Here is a 19,043-nt window from a genome sequence, read left to right on the forward strand (position 1 = left end):
TTCATCCAACATCAGCAAAGCACATGGGCCAGTTTGAAAGATGATTCTTAGTAGCTATCCTAAAACCCACTCCTTTATTCTGCTTTTAATATTATGACATATGTTATTTTTTTCAACATTCATATCAAAGAATCTTAGAAACCATCTCAATAGCCTCTAAACATTTCTTCCAGCATTTAATTCAACTTACTGTTGACTTGACCTGATCAACTTCCATATGAAATTCCCAACAATTTTCCTGAATCTAAATTCTAATCTCTTATTGACTTTTAGGCCTACCATACTTTTATTTTATTCACCATTTTTGTTTTTTAAATAAGAGCATGGACTATAGGAGATGCGGTTCACACTTTTTCTCCCCATACATGATGAGAATTAAATTCATTCAAAAATGTCTTATCATGCAATTAATTTTATGTATGAAAATCATATTTTAAAATTATTTTTCTATTAATTATGGATTTGTAGATATGAAATTTGGAAATTGGGAGGAAGGATCCAAGAAATCTACAATTTAAGCTTTGAAAATTTCCCTACCTTGCACTAATGGCATTCACTTACCACCTAGTCTACTCTACTTCATACCTATCTTCCTTAATTATTATTTTTTGAATTGAGTCTTAGGAGTTGGTAAAGAATTTTTAAATTCATGGGTTGGTTGATGATGTCGAGTTCCCACTAATTAAATTCTTTGATTTTTAAAAATCTCATTTTTAAATTAGTAAAGTCTGTTTGGTTATGGTTTTTTGAAACTTGTTTTTTAAAAGATATTTTTTATTCTTTAATTTAAAAACAGTTTTTAAAAATAAGTTTAAAAAAACATGATCAAATAAGTTCATATTTTCTATTTGTTTTTAAAAACCGGTAAAAACAACTTCTTATTTAAAAATTATTCTCTGTTTTACTTTGTTTTTAAGATTGTTTTCACAAAACAATGGTCAAACAATGTTAAAAATGTTTAAAATTAGCTTTTTGTTTTTTTTTTAAAAAAAACTATTTTTAAATCACACGTTCAAAGATGCTCTAAATTGCTTTTAAAATATATCTAGTTAAACATTGAATTACTTTAAAATTAAATAAGATGAAACTCAAATGGTTTTAAAGATGATTTAACAATACATTTTCAAAATTATTGTTACATTGGAATTAAAGAAAACAAAGGGTATAATCATTTTGAAAAAGAATTTTCAAAGGAAGGATCTACCACAACCACTAAGTTGATAAAGGTTATTCCAAAGGGTTTCCACCCCCACCACAATCTTCCACTTTCTTTGCATCTTCCCAGCCCTCAACCTCACAATCTTCTTTCTTAGTTTAGACTTTTATATGGTAGTATCAAACTAAAGTTGTGTGGTTGTCAGCCACTTTATTAAGCTAGGTTTATGTCTTTTCATACTTCAACTCTATCCCATTTCATTTATGCTATTTCTTTATATTTTAATACTTAGAGTTCATTTGCTTTCACTAGTATTTTTCAATTTTATAATTTCAAAGAGATGCCCAAACAATATTACTTTAAGCGCTTTTTAAATTTTTTATGTTTTTGTTGGTTTTATGATAGAAATGGTCTAGTTGATAACTTTTATTACTTTAAGCGCTTTTTAAATTTTTTATGTTTTTGTTGGTTTTATGATAGAAATGGTCTAGTTGATAACTTTTTTTGACGACAGATTTTTGTTTTCTAGAAGATAAAAAATCTGTTTGATAATAAAAAACTATTTTTTGTTTTTAAGAATAAAAAATATAATATTTTTAGATAACATTTTTTAATTATTTTTTATTATTTTCACTTATTTTTTATGATTATTTTTAAAAATAATTATAGAAACATATAAAATACTAAATATAAAAATTATTTTTAAAATATATTTAAAAATATTAAAAATAAGTTAAAAATTATTTAAGTTTTAAAACAAACTTTTTTTTTTTATTTTATAAAATATTAGGAAACAATTTTCAAAAAGTTTTTGAAAACAGTTGCTAAATATACCAAAACGTTTGAATTTTAAAAAATAGTAAACATGCATGTTGCGTGTGTAGTAGTTTAAAATTTGCTTTTGTATGGCAAAAACATGCAACATGTTAATTGTCGACTTTTTAACAAAGTGATTCCCGACAATGTTCCTAATGGCCATTGGAGAACTTTAATTTAGTCAAAAAGAGATTAAGTAGAGAACTCGTCAGTTGATTTTTCTATTGTTTAAAATTCATTTAGAAAATTTGATAAATAAAAAATGCTTGATACCTTTATGTTTTTATTTTGTACTATCAAATTTTAAAAAGGAAAATGGTTAACAAACATGAGTGATATATCTTAATTCTAAAAACAAAAATGTAAAAATAAATAAATAAATAAATATTTAAATTAGAAATTTTATTATTTCCCCATTTTTCTAAAGACAATTTCATAAAAAAGAATTATTACTTTGGATTGTATTTGACAATTATTTTCGAAAATAGTTTTGAAAAATAAGTTTTAATATTTTGTAGAATAAAAGTTTGTTTGAAAATCTAAAATAACTTTAAGTTATTTTTTATATTTTTAAATAGGTCTTAAAAATAACTTTTATATGTAGTGTTTTATTTTTAATCATTCTTCATATTTGTATCATTTGTTTTTAAAATAGTCTCATAAAATAAAAATAAAAAATGTTTTTTAAAACATCATGTTAATTGTTTTTTATTGTTAAATTTGTTTTTCTATTTTTTTAATAATAAAAAACTATTTTCGAAAACAGTTATCAAACATGTTCTTAATCTTTTAGTTTTTCATTCTGAAGGAATAATTAACTTGATAGCCAATTTAACTTTTAGAAACAATAGATTTTAGGTAATAAATTTTCTTTCCATATTTCAAATTAGAATATATATTTGAAGTTTAGAGATCTAAGTTAGACACACCAAGTGGGCAAAAATAGGTGTTTACTTATTTTAACCTAAAATTAATTTATTTTAATTGATTTTTTAATATTAGGAAGTGAAAAGAAGAAACAATGGCACCAATAAACAATTTTAATATGAAAAACCACTCACACAATCTTCTACAGACTATGCGAATGAAAAAACCACAATATTAAAGACTGTAAAGCACAAATCCAGTATTAAAAGAAAAAGTACAGAGTTTTAATTGTTGCTCTCTAAGTCTTAATCCCTAAGTCTTACTCCTTACTACCTATAGTAATTTTCACGTATACGACTAACACAACACATGCACCCAATGGACTACCTCAACACCTAAGATGATGTGGATATCTTCATGAACCCAGGGAATTAGAAACCAAACTTCTAAAAACTTGGGATGCAGGAAAGTTAATACTCAAGTTTTCCAAAGTTTACTTAAAAGATAAAAAACATTTTTGTCATCGTATTTATAGGGAAAATCCCTAGTAGACAAAATCTAGAGTTTTCCAAAATAAAATCAATTTAAATTATGGAAAAATGAGACATTCCAAAAATTGGAATTTTGGTACGAGCGCTTGAGTGCTCTAAGCATTGTTTGAGCGCTTCAAGAAGCGCTTGAGCATTGTGAATAATGTTTGAGCATTGTGAAAAACACTCACAAGGTTTTAAAAACTAATTTTAAAACATTTTACACTCAATTTAAAATCTGATGTCCACTTCATGCTATAATTGAACCTAATTAGCCTTTTCTGGACTTCTCTATTTTACTTGTGTCATCCTAGTTAATCATGTAGCAAACTTGAATTTTCAATGGAGAGTAAGACATATAAATGTAGAAAAGGCTTAAGCTAGGATGGGTGGAACAAAATTGTCAACTTAAACTACACAGCCTACTACATTGACAATATCCCATTTTGACAATTTTATAACAAAGTATAGAATAGATAAACTCCCTAATAATCTCAATCAGAGTTTAGATATCACTTTTTGTCACTCATCTAAACCAAAACATCCTTAAATGTGCAGGCAACGACTATATGACATCCAATGACAAATAATTTGAACAATCCTATGATCCACACACTAACTAACTAAATACCTAGGTAAGGCAATGTGTGGGAGAAATAATGTAACCATAGGCTTAAAAGATTAATGATAAATCAAAGAAAAGTCATGAAGAGATGCAAGTCATGTTAGCATTAAAAAAGATTATGTATATGTATATGTATCTCCCATTTTTGTTGCAAAAATGAAAAAGAATGAGAGATAATTCAATAAACACAAGATGAGATAATAAAGCATATATATTCACTAATAGAAAATGATTTCAAATAGAAAGCATAGACAAAATAAAGTACATCTAGACCAAAGCAACAAGACAAAAAAAGATTGAGCCAAAGTAGTTTCAATACCAAAAAAACATAACAATCGATCCAAAATAAACTAAAGATTATCTAATAGCTAGGATCAAAAGGTGTTGGGGGAGTAGAGTTCGAATTGGCTTATGAGCTAAGCCAGGACAAAATTGATGCAATTTACCCGTCTAAGTTCTGAGCTTGATCATACAACTCATCAAACCTCACATCCACATGAGTCTCTATATGACCAATGCGGGCATCCAATTGGTCAAAATGAGCATCAACTTGATAATGTTGTTAATCAATGAAGTTGAGGATATGTTAAAACTTAAATGCATCAAAAGGAGCAAACAAATGAGTTGTTGAATGAGAGGAGCTAGCTATCCCATGACGAACACATCCATGAGCTCGTTGCATAGAGCTAGAAGGATATTTTTTTAAAACTTTTCTTGCTTTGATACCAATCGAAAGTTTATAGATCTAAATTATGACACACCTAGAGGAGGGTGAATAGGTTTTTACTTATTTTAGCCCAAAATTAATTAATTTTAATTCTTCTTTTAATATTGGGAAGTGAAAAGAAGAAACAATTGCATTGAGCGAGAGACAACGATTTACTGCTCACACAATCTCCCAAAGACTATGCAAATGTAAAAACAATGAGTTCAAAGACCATATAGCATAAATTCACAATTGGAAGAAAAATACATAATTTTACCTAGCAGATGCTATCCCTAAGTCTTACTCCCCAATACCTATATTGATTTTCATGTTTGTGACACAAAATCACATGTATGTGTATCCCATGGACTACCTCAACATATGAAGGGATGTACATCTCTTCATGAACCAAGGAATAAGAAACCAAACCTCTGAGAATTTGGGATGTGGAAGGTTAATACTTAGGTTTTTCAAAGTTTGTATCAAAAAATAGAAAACTTTTTTGGCATGACATATATAGGACGAAACCCCTAATGAATAAAATCTAGAGTTTTCCAAAATAAAATCAATTTAAATTATGAAAAAAAACAAGATATTCTTCAAATTGGAATTCTGGTATGAGTGCTTAAGTGCCCTTACGAGTGCTTGAGCGCTCTCCAATGCCTGAGTGCCCTTAGGAGCACTTAAGCGTTCTCTAACACTTGAGTGCTCTAAGCACATTTGAGCATTCTAAGAAGCCTTTCTTGGACCTATTGTCCTTCATGACATAATTGAACCCAATTAACCTTTCTCAAACCTCTTTATACTTACTTGTGTCATCCCGATTGATCATGCAGTAGCTTTCAATGGGAGTAAAAAGGTACATTGTATCACTTGCTTCCATAAGGAGAAAATCTGTGTCAAATTGAAACTCTCTCCTCTTGGGTCAGTTGTTAATCATTACAATTGAAGGATCCACCTATGCACCATGATGAACATTAAAAAGCTAAGCTGCCACATCCATTTATGGTGAAGTCAGAACCATAGGTCCTGGAGGTATCATCACTCTAGGTTGATGTTGTGTTACACACCTTTGCCTTGGAATGTCTAAGGCTATATTAGGGTGAGTAACCTAAGACTTTTTTGATATGAAGAGAGATGTTTATGTGGAGGTATAGCCAATGATATGAGTGATTCAAGTGAGGGTATGACTAGAGTAGGTAGCTCATGCAAAGGTGGGGACAATGACATAGATGCCTAAATCAAGACAAGCAACATGTCATGGATCATAACTTAAAAAAATACAATATTAGTGAGTTGGATTAGATAGATTTAAAATACAATAAAACTAGAAGTTGTTATAGTACGTATGCAAATGAATAGTCATATCTGCAATAGTATGATAGGTTCAACAATCTCGATAGCACTATCCAAACTCACATGACATAACTCCCTAAATATCTAGTGTTATACTAAGGTTTTCCAAAGATAATCAATCAAGCGTGTTATAATGATAACCAAACAAAGGATTAATGTTTAATGATTTCAACTGAAATATATGCAAAAAATGATCTTAAAAAGTTAAGTCATATGATTAAGAAGAAGATGCAATTCAAGTAAAGATCTCAAGATGGAAGCTTTTGGTTAAGGTCTTTGTTCATTTTTAATGTTTTGTAAAGTTAGGAAATGGTGAAATCAAGATAGACTAAATTCTTCCAATCTTTTCCTCAAAACTTAGTTATTAAAGATGGATCAAAATTGAACTTTTAATGAAAAATATCATTTTGAAGTATCCATCTTAAAAATTTTGAAAATTGAATTCTCTTGAAGTTTTACACAAAAAAGATTTTCGAACAAAAATTATATCAAGCACTAAAAATATATTTGGGCTAAAACTTGCAAAATGGAAGCATTTTTTGGCTGGACTAAGGGGTGGTAGAGTTGTCAACTCAATCAACTGGTCAACCAAGGTGCCTAATGATGCCCCATTTTGTGTGTTTCAATTGTTCATTTTTGGCAGTGAGATATGGAGACTAAAATAGCTTAATTGGGCAATCGATTAGGTGGTCATGCTGATATGTCCAATTTATTTCCCAACGATCACCTATAGTACTATATTAAATGTGAAACAACTAGCTAATTAGTTGATCGAGTTGTTGATACTAGATCTCCTTTACCATTTTGGTGGCATCTACTTCAATAGAAGTAGGTGGTTTCTTTTGGAAATGTTAAACAAAAGTCAGGAAATTAGTCTCTAACGACTAGTTGGTTTCTATATCGTATAAAAATAGTCTCCTTAAATCATATTTATGATCTTCTAACAACTTACCGTTTAGTTATATTCATTGTGAGAGCGCAAAATAAAATAAAGTTAAAGATTGCATTTGTTCCTTGAACTTGCAAATCCTTGATGGCACCTTGAAGTCCAAGTCATTTTCTTCATTGTAATTCATTTGATGAAGAGCTAGCTAGGTCTTGTAAAATCATTCTAGTGCGATTTATTCATCTTTATATCATCTTATACTTATGTGTGAGTGAGAAAAGAGTTGAGGGATACTCCTTGAATAAGCATAAAGCTCCATAGGACTCTAACAAATCTGAGTATAAATTAGGAGGAGTCTTCATTGAAAGAGATTAAATACCTCCTAACTTGGGATTGAAGCTGAAAGGAGTGGACATAGAAGGTTTGTTAAGCCACTATAATAGTGTTTGAGACTTCTTCTCTTTTATCTCTTTATTTATTATTTACCTTGTCTATTGCATTGTATTCACATCTCTCTCAAATTAAAGATTAATCAAGGTTTTTCTAAAATTGAGTGACACCTAACTAGTGCCCTCTTGGGTGTGTGCTTAGATTGGATTAACTTGCCTCCACATTTGGTACTTATTATTTAAAAAAATAATTAGAAATACACAAAAAAGAATATTATGATATGTTTTATAAATTCTTAAATATAAAAATATTGCTTTGCTAAGAGCTTCAATATTTATTTTTTAATATCTTGTATTTTTTTTACAATGAATACAAATTACTACTTTATGCTATGACTTATGTTTTTGTGTCAAAATGTAGAATTTATTATATTAATGTTTTTTTTTTGTTACAAATTCATTTTTGGTAAAAAGTTGTATGGCATTTGAGTTTCGTAGAAAATGAATTAACTCATACTTTTTTGCTCGTCATAACATGTCAATTTTAGCAATGAGTACTTTAGATTGTTGTGGCATCATGTGAAATATTATATACATTTTTTTGGCAGCCTTTTGTCATAAAATTTATTCATGGCAACAAAAGTTGCCAAATTTTCATGGAAAAATATGAGTTTGTGGCAAAAGACAATAGGTTGTATAAATATTATCATCATATGATATTCAAATTTTGTTAGTAAGATTCTGTTTGTAAGTATTTTTATTTTAAATATATTTTTTGGAAGTGTTTAAAAAAAAATCATAAGTGATATTTTCTTTTTAGATTTTTAAAAATATTTTTTAAATTTTATTAAACACCTAATTTTTTTAAATAAACACTTTTAGGTTAAAAACGCTTCCAAAAATTACTATTAAATGGATTCTAAATGTTATTTTTTATTATGAAAATTTCATGATAAAAAAATGCATTTGCAAAATTCATAACAAAGGTTGCTTAGTACGGGGTCATAGAGGCACAACTAAAACATAAATTCAAGAGCAATTTGTGGTTAATTCAACGATGAATTCACATCAAACAAAGCCAATAGAATGTGAGAAAATAGAGAAGCATTTGATTTTCCAAGTATAATTCTAGGAATTTTGCAAATAATTTCACTATCAAAGGGACATTCATTAGAACCTTTGGAAGGATCATGCATATTAAAATCGCACCTTTTAGTTTTTGTTTGAAAATTATTCTAAAAACTAGTATTTTAATTTAGTGGGTGTTTGGTAAATCAACTTAATAACTTCAAGTGACTTAATAACTTATTTAAGTTATTAAATAAATTAAGTATGTTTAGTAAAATAACTTAATGGTTTGACTTATAATAAAAAAATAACTTTAAATAATAAATAAAAATAATTAACTTATTCTTAAATCTACATCTTCATTTTACATTTATATTTCCATTTTTCGTAATTATCTCAACAATCTCTTTTGTTATTTTATGACCTTTATTATTACTCGATTTCCTTTACCCTAATATCTAGTTATAATTTATGAGGGTAAATATGTGAATTTGATGATTTAAAATGAATTTTAAATTAATTTTATCAAACAATCATAATATTTAAAGTAAAAATTAAATAATAAATTTTAAGTCAATAAATTAAATATACTAAATAATAAGTATTAAGTTTTATCAAAATATCTCTTAGAAAACATATTTAACAAACTCTCAAAGGAAAAAAGTTTTTTTCAAAATTTGTTTTGAAAATAAGTTGTTTTAGAACATATTTGACATATTTTCCAAACAAATTTGATGAGTAACAATTGAAAATATAAATAATACTTTAACTTTATTATTATTATTATTATAATAAAGAGAAGTTGAAAACCAACGTAGTGGAGAGAGAAGAAGACATTGAATCGAAGACAAAGATTGAAGAAAGCCTCCACTTCCACTAGAGTTGCCTGCCGCCGACCCCACTACCCACAAGGCCACAACACATTTCTACCTTTACCACCCCTACTAAACCACCACGGCCCACCACCCCCTACAAGAAAGTGAAGGCAGGGGAGCAAAATTATAGTGGTTGGTAATGTTACAGGGCTAATTTCATGTGCCCCTCGTCCTGTGCCAGCATCCACCATCTCCTCATTGTAATTATATAATTCACGTTTCTCTCCCACTCATCTCTTCTTCAACATGCATGCAATCAAAACTCATTTAATTTGGATTTTTGTCCTTTTTTTAAAAAAAAAAGAAAAAAAACTAATGATCCTAATTAATTTCCTCAACCTATGAGTCCACCACATACCATACCTTAATATAGAAGTTGATATTTCACTTTTGGTGTAAATTATTTACATTTGTTTTCAATTGATCATATAATCCATCTCGATTGATAACAAGATTATCATTATCTAAAATTTGACCTATAATTACATAAGTTTAACGTTTTGATTAAATATCATGACATTTGTATTGCTCTCCCACAACCCCGTTTTCATGGTTTAGGTTGCTCCCATTTCTCTTGTTGCTACCATGGGAATCACTTTTGCTTTTTTTTCCATTGGCTATTAAGATGTTTCAATTTGTCAGATTGTCTCTTGCTTGCCCATGGATTCAATAACAGTTCGAAAGGTTGGCCTATTCGGGAATCTTCGGATTTATGCTAATTCTCAACTCCCTGAAGCATTTCGTCGCTTACAAAACCCTTCCTCGTCTTTGGGTGCCTAGGTATCCACTGGAAGCCTTTTCTCGTTTCAACCTGACCCTTTAATTTAAGGCTACGTCATCCGAAAGTGCTGCTAAATGGAAGGATCTTATCAACATCCATCAATCATCTCCTCTAATGGTTGAAGAATAAATTTCTCTTATATTATTTTATTTTCAAGTGTTAATTTCAATGGTTTGTTAAGTGATTTTAGTTTAATTAATACACTTGATTCCAATTAGTTTTAAATTTCATCAAATATTTTCTTTATTTTTAGTAAGATGACAGATAAATGAAATTTCAAATAAAGAGAAACTAAATATTAAAAAAAAATGAAAAACTAAGAAGAAATATATGAAACTAACCATTATTTTTAAATAAGAGTATTGAAAATAAACTTTTATATATATATATATATATATATATATATATATATATATATATATATTTTATTTTTTAAAAAGGATTTGTTTATAACATTAGACTAATATCTCTCGAAAAAATATTAATATCTATTGTAAAACACATCCAAATATATAAAAAAAATTCTTATAATTTACCCTTCCTTAAAATAATATCATAAAAATTAAGTAATAATACAACATTAACGAGGTATTTGGTAAAACTTAATATTTATTACTTGATAACTTAAGTTGACTTCAAGTTAAATTATACTTAAGTTATTAATTTAAAACTTATTATTTAATTTTTACTTTAAGTATTAAAGTTGTTTGATAAAATTAACTTAATATTTATTTTAAACCATTAAATTGATATATTTATGCTCATAAATTAAAACTTGGGTAAAGAAAATTAAATAACAATAAAGATTGTAGAATAGCAAAAGAAATCGTGAAGGTAATTAGGATAAATAAGAGCAAAAAAAAGTAATATAAAAATATTGATTTAAAAATAAGTTAATTGGTTTTACTTATTACTTAAAATTGTTTTTGACTTTAAATCATATTATTAAGTTATTTTACCAAATATACTTAATTTACTTAATGATTTAAATTAAATGATTAAATCACTTTTAAATTATTAAATTGATTTAACGAACCGAGTACTCATGGCAATTTGATTTCATAATCTTCCAAAACTATGAGGACACAACAACTTACATGGCCACTTCTGCAAAACAACCAAAAATGCAAAGGACAAAACATCATGAAAAAGCAAAAGGAAATTGAACACCCCCCCTCAATTATTTGATCAGTAGATAGCACAGAATTATTGAAGGAGATGGGACGATGGGCCATGACCAAATTGTCACAATGGCCAACTTTGTGAGCCTTAGTGGTCAGGATTAATCCAAGGTGGCCAGCAAACTTGCTCTTGAAAATGACTCCACCATCCAAGAGGCTTCCATGTACTCATCACTTGGGAGGGGCTAACGGGCTTGATACACGTTTGCCCTTTTATTTATTTATTTATTTTTTTTGGAAAAAAAAAATTAATTACTTATATTATCTAATGATCTGAACATATCCTAAGATAATATTAAACAAATAACTTATAACTTTCTTTTCAATATACTTTTTGGAACCTTCACATTAAGTCATCATTTGTATCAATGTTTGAAAAAATGCAAAAGTTAATATGAAAACATCCCAAATTTTTATTGAATGGCAATGGGGTTCGGTACAATTTGCCCCTTCCAACCTGTTTCCTATTCAAAATAATTTTCATTCCTAACCCATTAAGAAAATTAATGGGACGGGAAGGGCACGTGAATTTCCTATATTCACCTCACCCTATCTTGTTTAACTTTTTTTTTTTTTAAATTTTTTTAAATTATATTAAAATAAATATATTTTATAAATAATAGAATATTATGATTTTTTATAATTTATATTTTTTAAAAATATTTTATTACTATGTCATTCCTTGGCTTTAGGTACCTAGGTATCCATAGTAAGTCTTTCCTTATTTGAACCTGATCCTTAACTTTAATTTAATGTCATCCTAAGTGCTAGATGGAAGGATCTTATCAACGTCAATGAATGATAAATCATAGATCAAACTGCAATTGTCTCCTCTAATGGTTGAAGAATAAAATTCTCTTATATTATTTTATTTTCTAGTATTAATTTCACTAATCTCTTCTATGATTTTGATTTAATTAATACACTTGATTCCAATTAGTTTGAAATTTTATCAAATATTTTCTTTATTTTGAGTAGGATGATAGATAAATAAAAATAATAAATGAAAATGATAAAAAAAAATATGTTCTATAAAAAAAATGAAAAATTAAGAGGAAACATATGAAATTAACCATTATTTTTAAATAACAGTATTGAAAATAAACTTTATACATATATATATATATATATATATTATTTTTTTTAAAGTATTTATTTATAACATTTTGACTAATATCTCCCAAAAAATATATTAATATCTATTATAAAACACATCCAAATATAAATAAAAAATACTTATAATTTACACTTCCTTAAAATAATATCATAATAATACAACACTAGGGGGTGTTTGGTAAAATTTAATATTTATTACTTGATAACTTAAGTTGACTTTAAGTTAAATTATACTTAAATTGTTAATTTAAAACTTATTATTTAATTTTTACTTTAAATATTAAAGTTGTTTGATAAAATTAACTTAAAATTTATTTTAAATCATTAAATTAACATATCAAATCACAATAGTGATTGTGGAGTAGTAAAAAAGATCGTAAAAATAATTAAGACAAATAAAAGTAAAAAAGTAAAATAAAGACACGAACTTAAGAATGAGTTAATTATTTTACTAATTACTTAAAATTATTTTTTATTTTAAGTTATATTACCAAATATACTTAATTTATTTAATAACTTAAATTAAATTATTAAATCACTTTAAATTATAAAATTGGTTTACCAAATATCTACTAATTACTCACATGATTTCATTATCTTAAAAAAAAACACGAGGATACAAGCTTGGAATGTGCAACACATTCCACAACCTACAATATCCATATCTGCAAAAACAACCAAGAATAAAAAGGACAAAACATCATGAAAAAGCAACAGATACATGCTAGTACTACATTATTCGATGATCAGCAGACCACACAGAATTATTGAAGGAGATGGGACGAAGGGCCAAGACCAAATAGTGGTCAGGATTAATCCAAGGCGGCCAACAAACAAAAGTTGATGCAAACCTGCTCTTGAAAATGAGTCCATCATCCATGAGGCTTGGGAGGGGCTAATGGGGTTGATACACGTTTGCCCTTTTATTTTTAATTTTTTGAAAAAAAAATTAATTACTTGTATCATCTAATGATCTTAACATATCCTAAGATAATATTAAACAAGTAACTTATAACTTTCTTTTCAATCTATTTTTTTGGAACCTTCACATTAAGTCTTCATTTGTATTAATATTTGAAAAAACAAAAGTTGATGTGAAAACATCCCAATCGGTCTTGTATTCAAAATAATTTTCATTCCTACCCGTTAAGAAAATTAAATGGGACGGATTTCATATATCCATCCTACCCTTTCCCGTTTAACTTTTTTTTTTTAATTTATTTAATTTATTTAATTACATTAAAATAAATATATTTTATAAATAATTAAAATATTATAATTTATTTTAAAAAATTATTATTATTATTATACATTAAAAATAGAAAAATAAAATTTAAATTAAATTAATTTTATATATAATAAGGGTAGAACAGGGCAAGACAATACTTGAACCCGTTCTGAACCCGTCTTGGATTTTTCAAAAATCCTCAAACCTGTACTTAACCCGTTTATTTAAATTTCAAACCCATCCCTAATGGGACAAAATGAGTATTAGAAAAAATCCGCCCGTTCACTTTCCTATCTTTTATTGCAATTGTTGATCATTAATGTCTCTTTCTCCAAGTCAAGAATTTGAAAGAAAAGATGAGAAAACTTGTTAACTCGCCTTTCATTGAAACAATCTATATTCATTAAAAAAAAAAAAAAGCTGAAATATTATTATGAAACAATTTTTTTAATTACCAATGCAATGGACAAATTAAGAAAAATTTAGGTTAGTGTCTCCATCTGGGTAGAGTTTATTAGAAAAAGGTTGGGTTTCTGTAATAATATTTCAAAGTCAATGCTTGCAGAATCAAGACTCTGAGGATGGCAACGTGATTATTACAGTCACTCTATGAAAAATAATTTTCTTTCCACTTTTTTGTGGTCACATTTTGAGATAGAAAAATGGTTGTCTTAAAAAGTAATAATAAGAAAAAGAATTCTATTTATTTGCTTTTCTTTCGTATGGTAAAGTTATGAGAAAAGGTCTAAATAATTAATTCTCCATGTAGCAAATGCTTAAGGGCGAAAAGAGACGAACATGTCCAAGAAATTACAGGATGGAGACAGACAGAGGGGGGGAGAGTTACACGGTGGAGACCAGGAGGCATAGAGAGGGAGAGTCGTTGGTCAAGCAGCCGCAAAAAGAGGAAAAAGGCGGTCACCCCCAATTTTCTAATCGTGCCCACAACGTTTTTTTAAATCAAATACCTTTTCCCCTTCTTTTCAAATTCTCTGCGGTGGCTTTGAAGCTTCCTCGTTCTCACCCCCAAGCCCCCTACTCACCTTTCTCTCTCTATATAATCCCATTCCACTCTTCTCTTACTCTTCAACAAACACACATACCTAAATACTCTCTCTCTCTTTCTCTTCATAGAATCATGGTCTGTCAGAAAAAGCTGGTTGATGAAGTCTCAGGGTGGCTGAGGATTTTCGACGATGGCTCCGTTGATCGTACCTGGACTGGACCTCCTGAGGTTAAATTCATGGCAGAGTCTGTGCCTCCCCATGAAGATTTTCTGGACGGAGTCGCCACCCGTGACGTGGTTGCTGACCCTAACTCCGGCCTTAAAGTAAGGATCTATCTGCCGGAGAAGAAGGCTGATTCCAGCTACGATAAGATGCCGGTTGTCATCCACTTCCATGGGGGAGGCTTCTGCATCAGCCGAGCGGATTGGTACATGTATTATAGTACGTATGCCAAGCTAGCAGCTTCCGCCGGAGCCATCGTCGTCTCCGTGTACCTCCGCCTGGCCCCGGAGCACCGCCTCCCTGCCCCCTGCCACGATGGCTACGCCGCCCTCCTCTGGCTCCGCTCACTCGCCCGAGGCGACTCCCACGAGGAGTGGCTTAACTCCCACGCGGACTTCACAAGGGTGTTCCTCATTGGGGACAGCTCCGGCGGGAACATCGTCCACCAAGTCGCTGCCATGGCGGGAGACGCCGACCTGAGCCCGGTGAAACTCGCCGGAGCAATCCCCATCCACCCAGGCTTCGTGAGAGTCGAGCGGAGCAAGTCGGAGCTGGAGCATCCGGAGTCGCCGTTCCTGACTCTAGACATGGTGGACAAGTTCTTGAGCTTTGCATTACCAGTTGGGTGCAACAAGGAGCACCCAATAACCTGCCCGATGGGGGAGGCGGCGCCACCGCTACAGGGGCTGAGACTGCCGCCGGTGCTGCTGTGCGTGGCGGAGAAGGACCTGATCTTGGACCCAGAAATGGAGTACTATGAGGCCATGCAGAAAAGCGGACAAGATGTGGAACTGGTGGAGAGCAGTGGAATGGGCCACAGCTTCTACCTCAACAGGATTGCAGTGAAGGTGGATCCCCACACTGCCCAACAAACCCAGAAGCTTTTCGCTGCCATCTCAGATTTTATCCATAAACACTAGCATTATTATTATTAATTTTCTAAAAAATTCCAAGTATTGGGGAGAATGTTATTACTTGGATGGGTACGTAGCAGTCCTGTTAAATGAATTTATATATGTATGAAACTCTGTATGTGATGTTAATGCATGGTTGTCGTAATTCTGACATTTGAAGTTGGACGTACTGACATCACCTGCCTCGCTTGCTTTCTGCACGCACCTTTGAAGTCCAAGCAAATTTTTTTCCCCCAGAAAAAATAAAATTTAAAGAATATTTTGGCATTGAAATTGAAATTTTCCTTTTGAATCAGTCAATTTAAACAAAATTAGAGACAGGGGTAAAATGGGGATTTTGCCCCCTTTTGTTTGCATGTGTTTGCATAAAAAATTATTTTCATTTCCTTTTATTCCTTTTATTTTATTTACATGTGTTTCCAACAATTTTTCTAATTAAAATGGGAAAATTAAATTAATTACAAATAATTGGTGGCATTGGATTAAAATCAGTTTGGTTTTAGATGATGTTTAAGGTGTAAATTAATTAAGGTATTTGGATTGCTAAATGGGATTCATTTAAATTTATTTTAGGGTTAATTTAGAAATGTGGGGTAACTAACAGATTGTTTTGACAACTCTTTTGAAGAACAATTTTTTTTTGGTTCTTCAAAACAAAAAAAATTAGGAAAACATATTTGATAACAAAAAAAACTATTTTTATTTTTAAGAAAAAAAAAAAGGTGTTTTTTAGAAAACATGTTTTAGTTGTTTTATGTCGTTTTCATTTGTTTTCTAATAGCAATTTTAAAAAATAATTATACAAATATGTCAAATAAATAAAAATAAAACATTAAACATAAAAATTATTTAAAAAAAATATTTAAAACTATTAAAAACATTTTAAGTTTTCAAACAAACTTTTATTTTACAAAACATTAAAAAATAATTTTAAAAAACTATAATTAAAAATTATTTTAAAAAACAGCTACCAAATAAACCTTAAATTTTTAAAAACTATTTTTAAAAATTGTTATTCAGAACCGTTTTAAAAAATAGTTACAAAACACACCCTATTTTTTTTTTTTTTTTTTCACTTTAGTAGAATTAAATAGTAAATAAAAATTTAAAATATACAAATCTTTAAAGAAAGCGGTATTTTTATTTTTATTTTTGAAAAAAGATATTCAAATACAACCCAAAATATGTATAAGATGATGTGATATTTTAACATTTATGGTAAACATATCTTATTTAATTATGAGCCCTGTATATGTATATATATATGCATACACTATGCCCCACCCATAAAGATTCCGAACTTTCTATATTCACATTATTGCACATCAAGATTGCTATCCCAAGTCCCAACCACCAGAAACATCCATTTATTTAAATTTTAAAAATTTTAATTTTGCACTTCTGGATCACATGCCTGACAGGCTATGAAAATTACCTTTTCAAAAGATATTTATAAAAAATATTATTTACATTTAATATATCAAATTTGAAATTTATTATGGTCAAAGTAGTTGTTCATTGTCACTATTAATAATAAATAATAATAACAAGGAGATAGGTTGAAATTAAAATAAATAGGTTAGAAGCCGATTGTCTTACCATTAAGTGATTATATATAATTAATTTTAAAAAATAGTTTAATACAAATTTATTTTCTAATAAAATTAATTATAATATTTTATTTATTTATAAAGTATATTTACTCTGAATGTAACAAAAATATTTTTAGAATCAAAGTTTTAAAAACTTAAATAGACAGGACGGGATAAATATGAAAAATCCTCGTAAATGACCCATTTTTATTAGGACAAGGATCTGAATTCCTTGGTATAATTTGGATAGGTCTAGAAGTGAATAAGACATAATTAATAGATTAGATGAAGATGCACCATTTCAATAATGGTAGGGTCGGAGCTTGGGCAGGAGGGGCCAATGCTCCACCTAAAATTTTGAAAAAAAATGTTAGGGGTTGATGGGATTTAATCAAAGAAACCTAATTACGTACGACTAGGTTTGCTCCCATAACGTATTTTTTGGTTTTTGATAATGGGTGGATGTGATAGTCTTGCCAATATTATAGAAATTGTCATTAGTATATGTTTTAGTTTATATTTAAATATTATTATTATTATTATTATTTTTGTAAAAGTGATAATATTAAAAATCAGTCTTTTCCAAAATGTTGATAATTAATGAAACATTAACTAAACTTTAAGGTTATATTTGGTTATTAGAAAATACTAAGAAATGAAAAAAAAAAAAATATTAAGCAAAATGGTTTTCTTATGTTTAGTTTCATAATAGAAAATATAAAAGAAAATTAAATATAATTAAAATTAATTTGAAATTTATATATTTTTAAATTATTTAATCTTGTTATAATAGAGAGAAATAAGTAAAATGAGTTTGAAGAAATATATAAAAATAATTTATTAGATTTAAACATTTTTTTTTTTCCTTCATTTTTTCTTTTCTTTTATTTTTTCTCTATTTGTTTTTATTTGCATTTTCCTTCAAATTTTTCTGAAAATAAACATAGCTTAAGAAAACGGAACCAACGAAAAAGAGAATAAAATTAGAAGCAAGTAAAATGGATGGAATTGGAATGAAAAATAGGATGGGAATTCTATTGAAATATTTATAGAATTATGAGTAAAAAGAATGAAAATGATTTGACCTTGAATTGAATTATAAAAATTATACCAATATGATCATGAAATGATGATGTTCTGATTGAAGGATTAAATGTTGATAGATGCAAGACGAGTTGATGCACCTAATGCAGCCTCTGTTTGGCTGCTGAGAAAGTGGAGGAAAAGGAATGAAAAATCCTTAATGATTCCATGAACTATCTAGAAGTTAGAGGTTCTTCATGCTAAGTTAATCAAGAATGGTTGTGTTGGCATCCGAGAAAAAATCTATTAAGTATTAGTCCAAAAATCACTAAATAATTTTAAATATGTTTAAAACTTTATTAAAGGCTTAATTTTTATAAAGAAAGTACTTTCAAATATTTAGAAACACTTTTAACCCTTTATTAATCACTCTTAACCATATTCTTATTAGGATGCTAATTAGTGTAACTATGAGGAGGTGTTTGGTAAAACTTAATGCTTATTACTTAATGATATAAGTTGACTTTAAGTTAAATTATATTTAAATTGTCGACTTAAAATTTATTATTTGATTAAGTATTAATGTTGTTTGATAAAATTAAGTTAAAATTTATTTTAAATTATCAAATTGACATATTTATTATCATAAATTATAATTAAAACAAATGAGATCAAGTAATAATGGAGGTCATGGAATAGCAACAA

The 19,043-nt window shown here is 28.6% G+C and overlaps 1 protein-coding gene across 1 annotated transcript; it reads left to right on the forward strand.

Moving 5' to 3' along the window:
- The first annotated feature begins 14,520 nt into the window (after positions 1–14,520).
- Positions 14,521–15,896, forward strand: LOC100248873 (probable carboxylesterase 15). The gene has a single exon (XM_002266933.5). It carries the CDS (start codon positions 14,719–14,721, stop codon positions 15,727–15,729), a length of 1,011 nt encoding a protein of 336 aa, XP_002266969.3. The 5' UTR covers positions 14,521–14,718; the 3' UTR covers positions 15,730–15,896.
- The last annotated feature ends 3,147 nt before the right edge of the window (positions 15,897–19,043 follow it).

This window comes from Vitis vinifera, chromosome 13 (assembly GCF_030704535.1).
Source record: "Vitis vinifera cultivar Pinot Noir 40024 chromosome 13, ASM3070453v1".
Classification (NCBI taxonomy): Eukaryota; Viridiplantae; Streptophyta; class Magnoliopsida; order Vitales; family Vitaceae; genus Vitis; species Vitis vinifera.

Coding starts and splice junctions, on each gene's coding strand:
- LOC100248873 (XM_002266933.5), top strand. CDS start 14,719: ATGGTCTGTCAGAAAAAGCTGGTTGATGAAGTCTCAGGGTGGCTGAGG.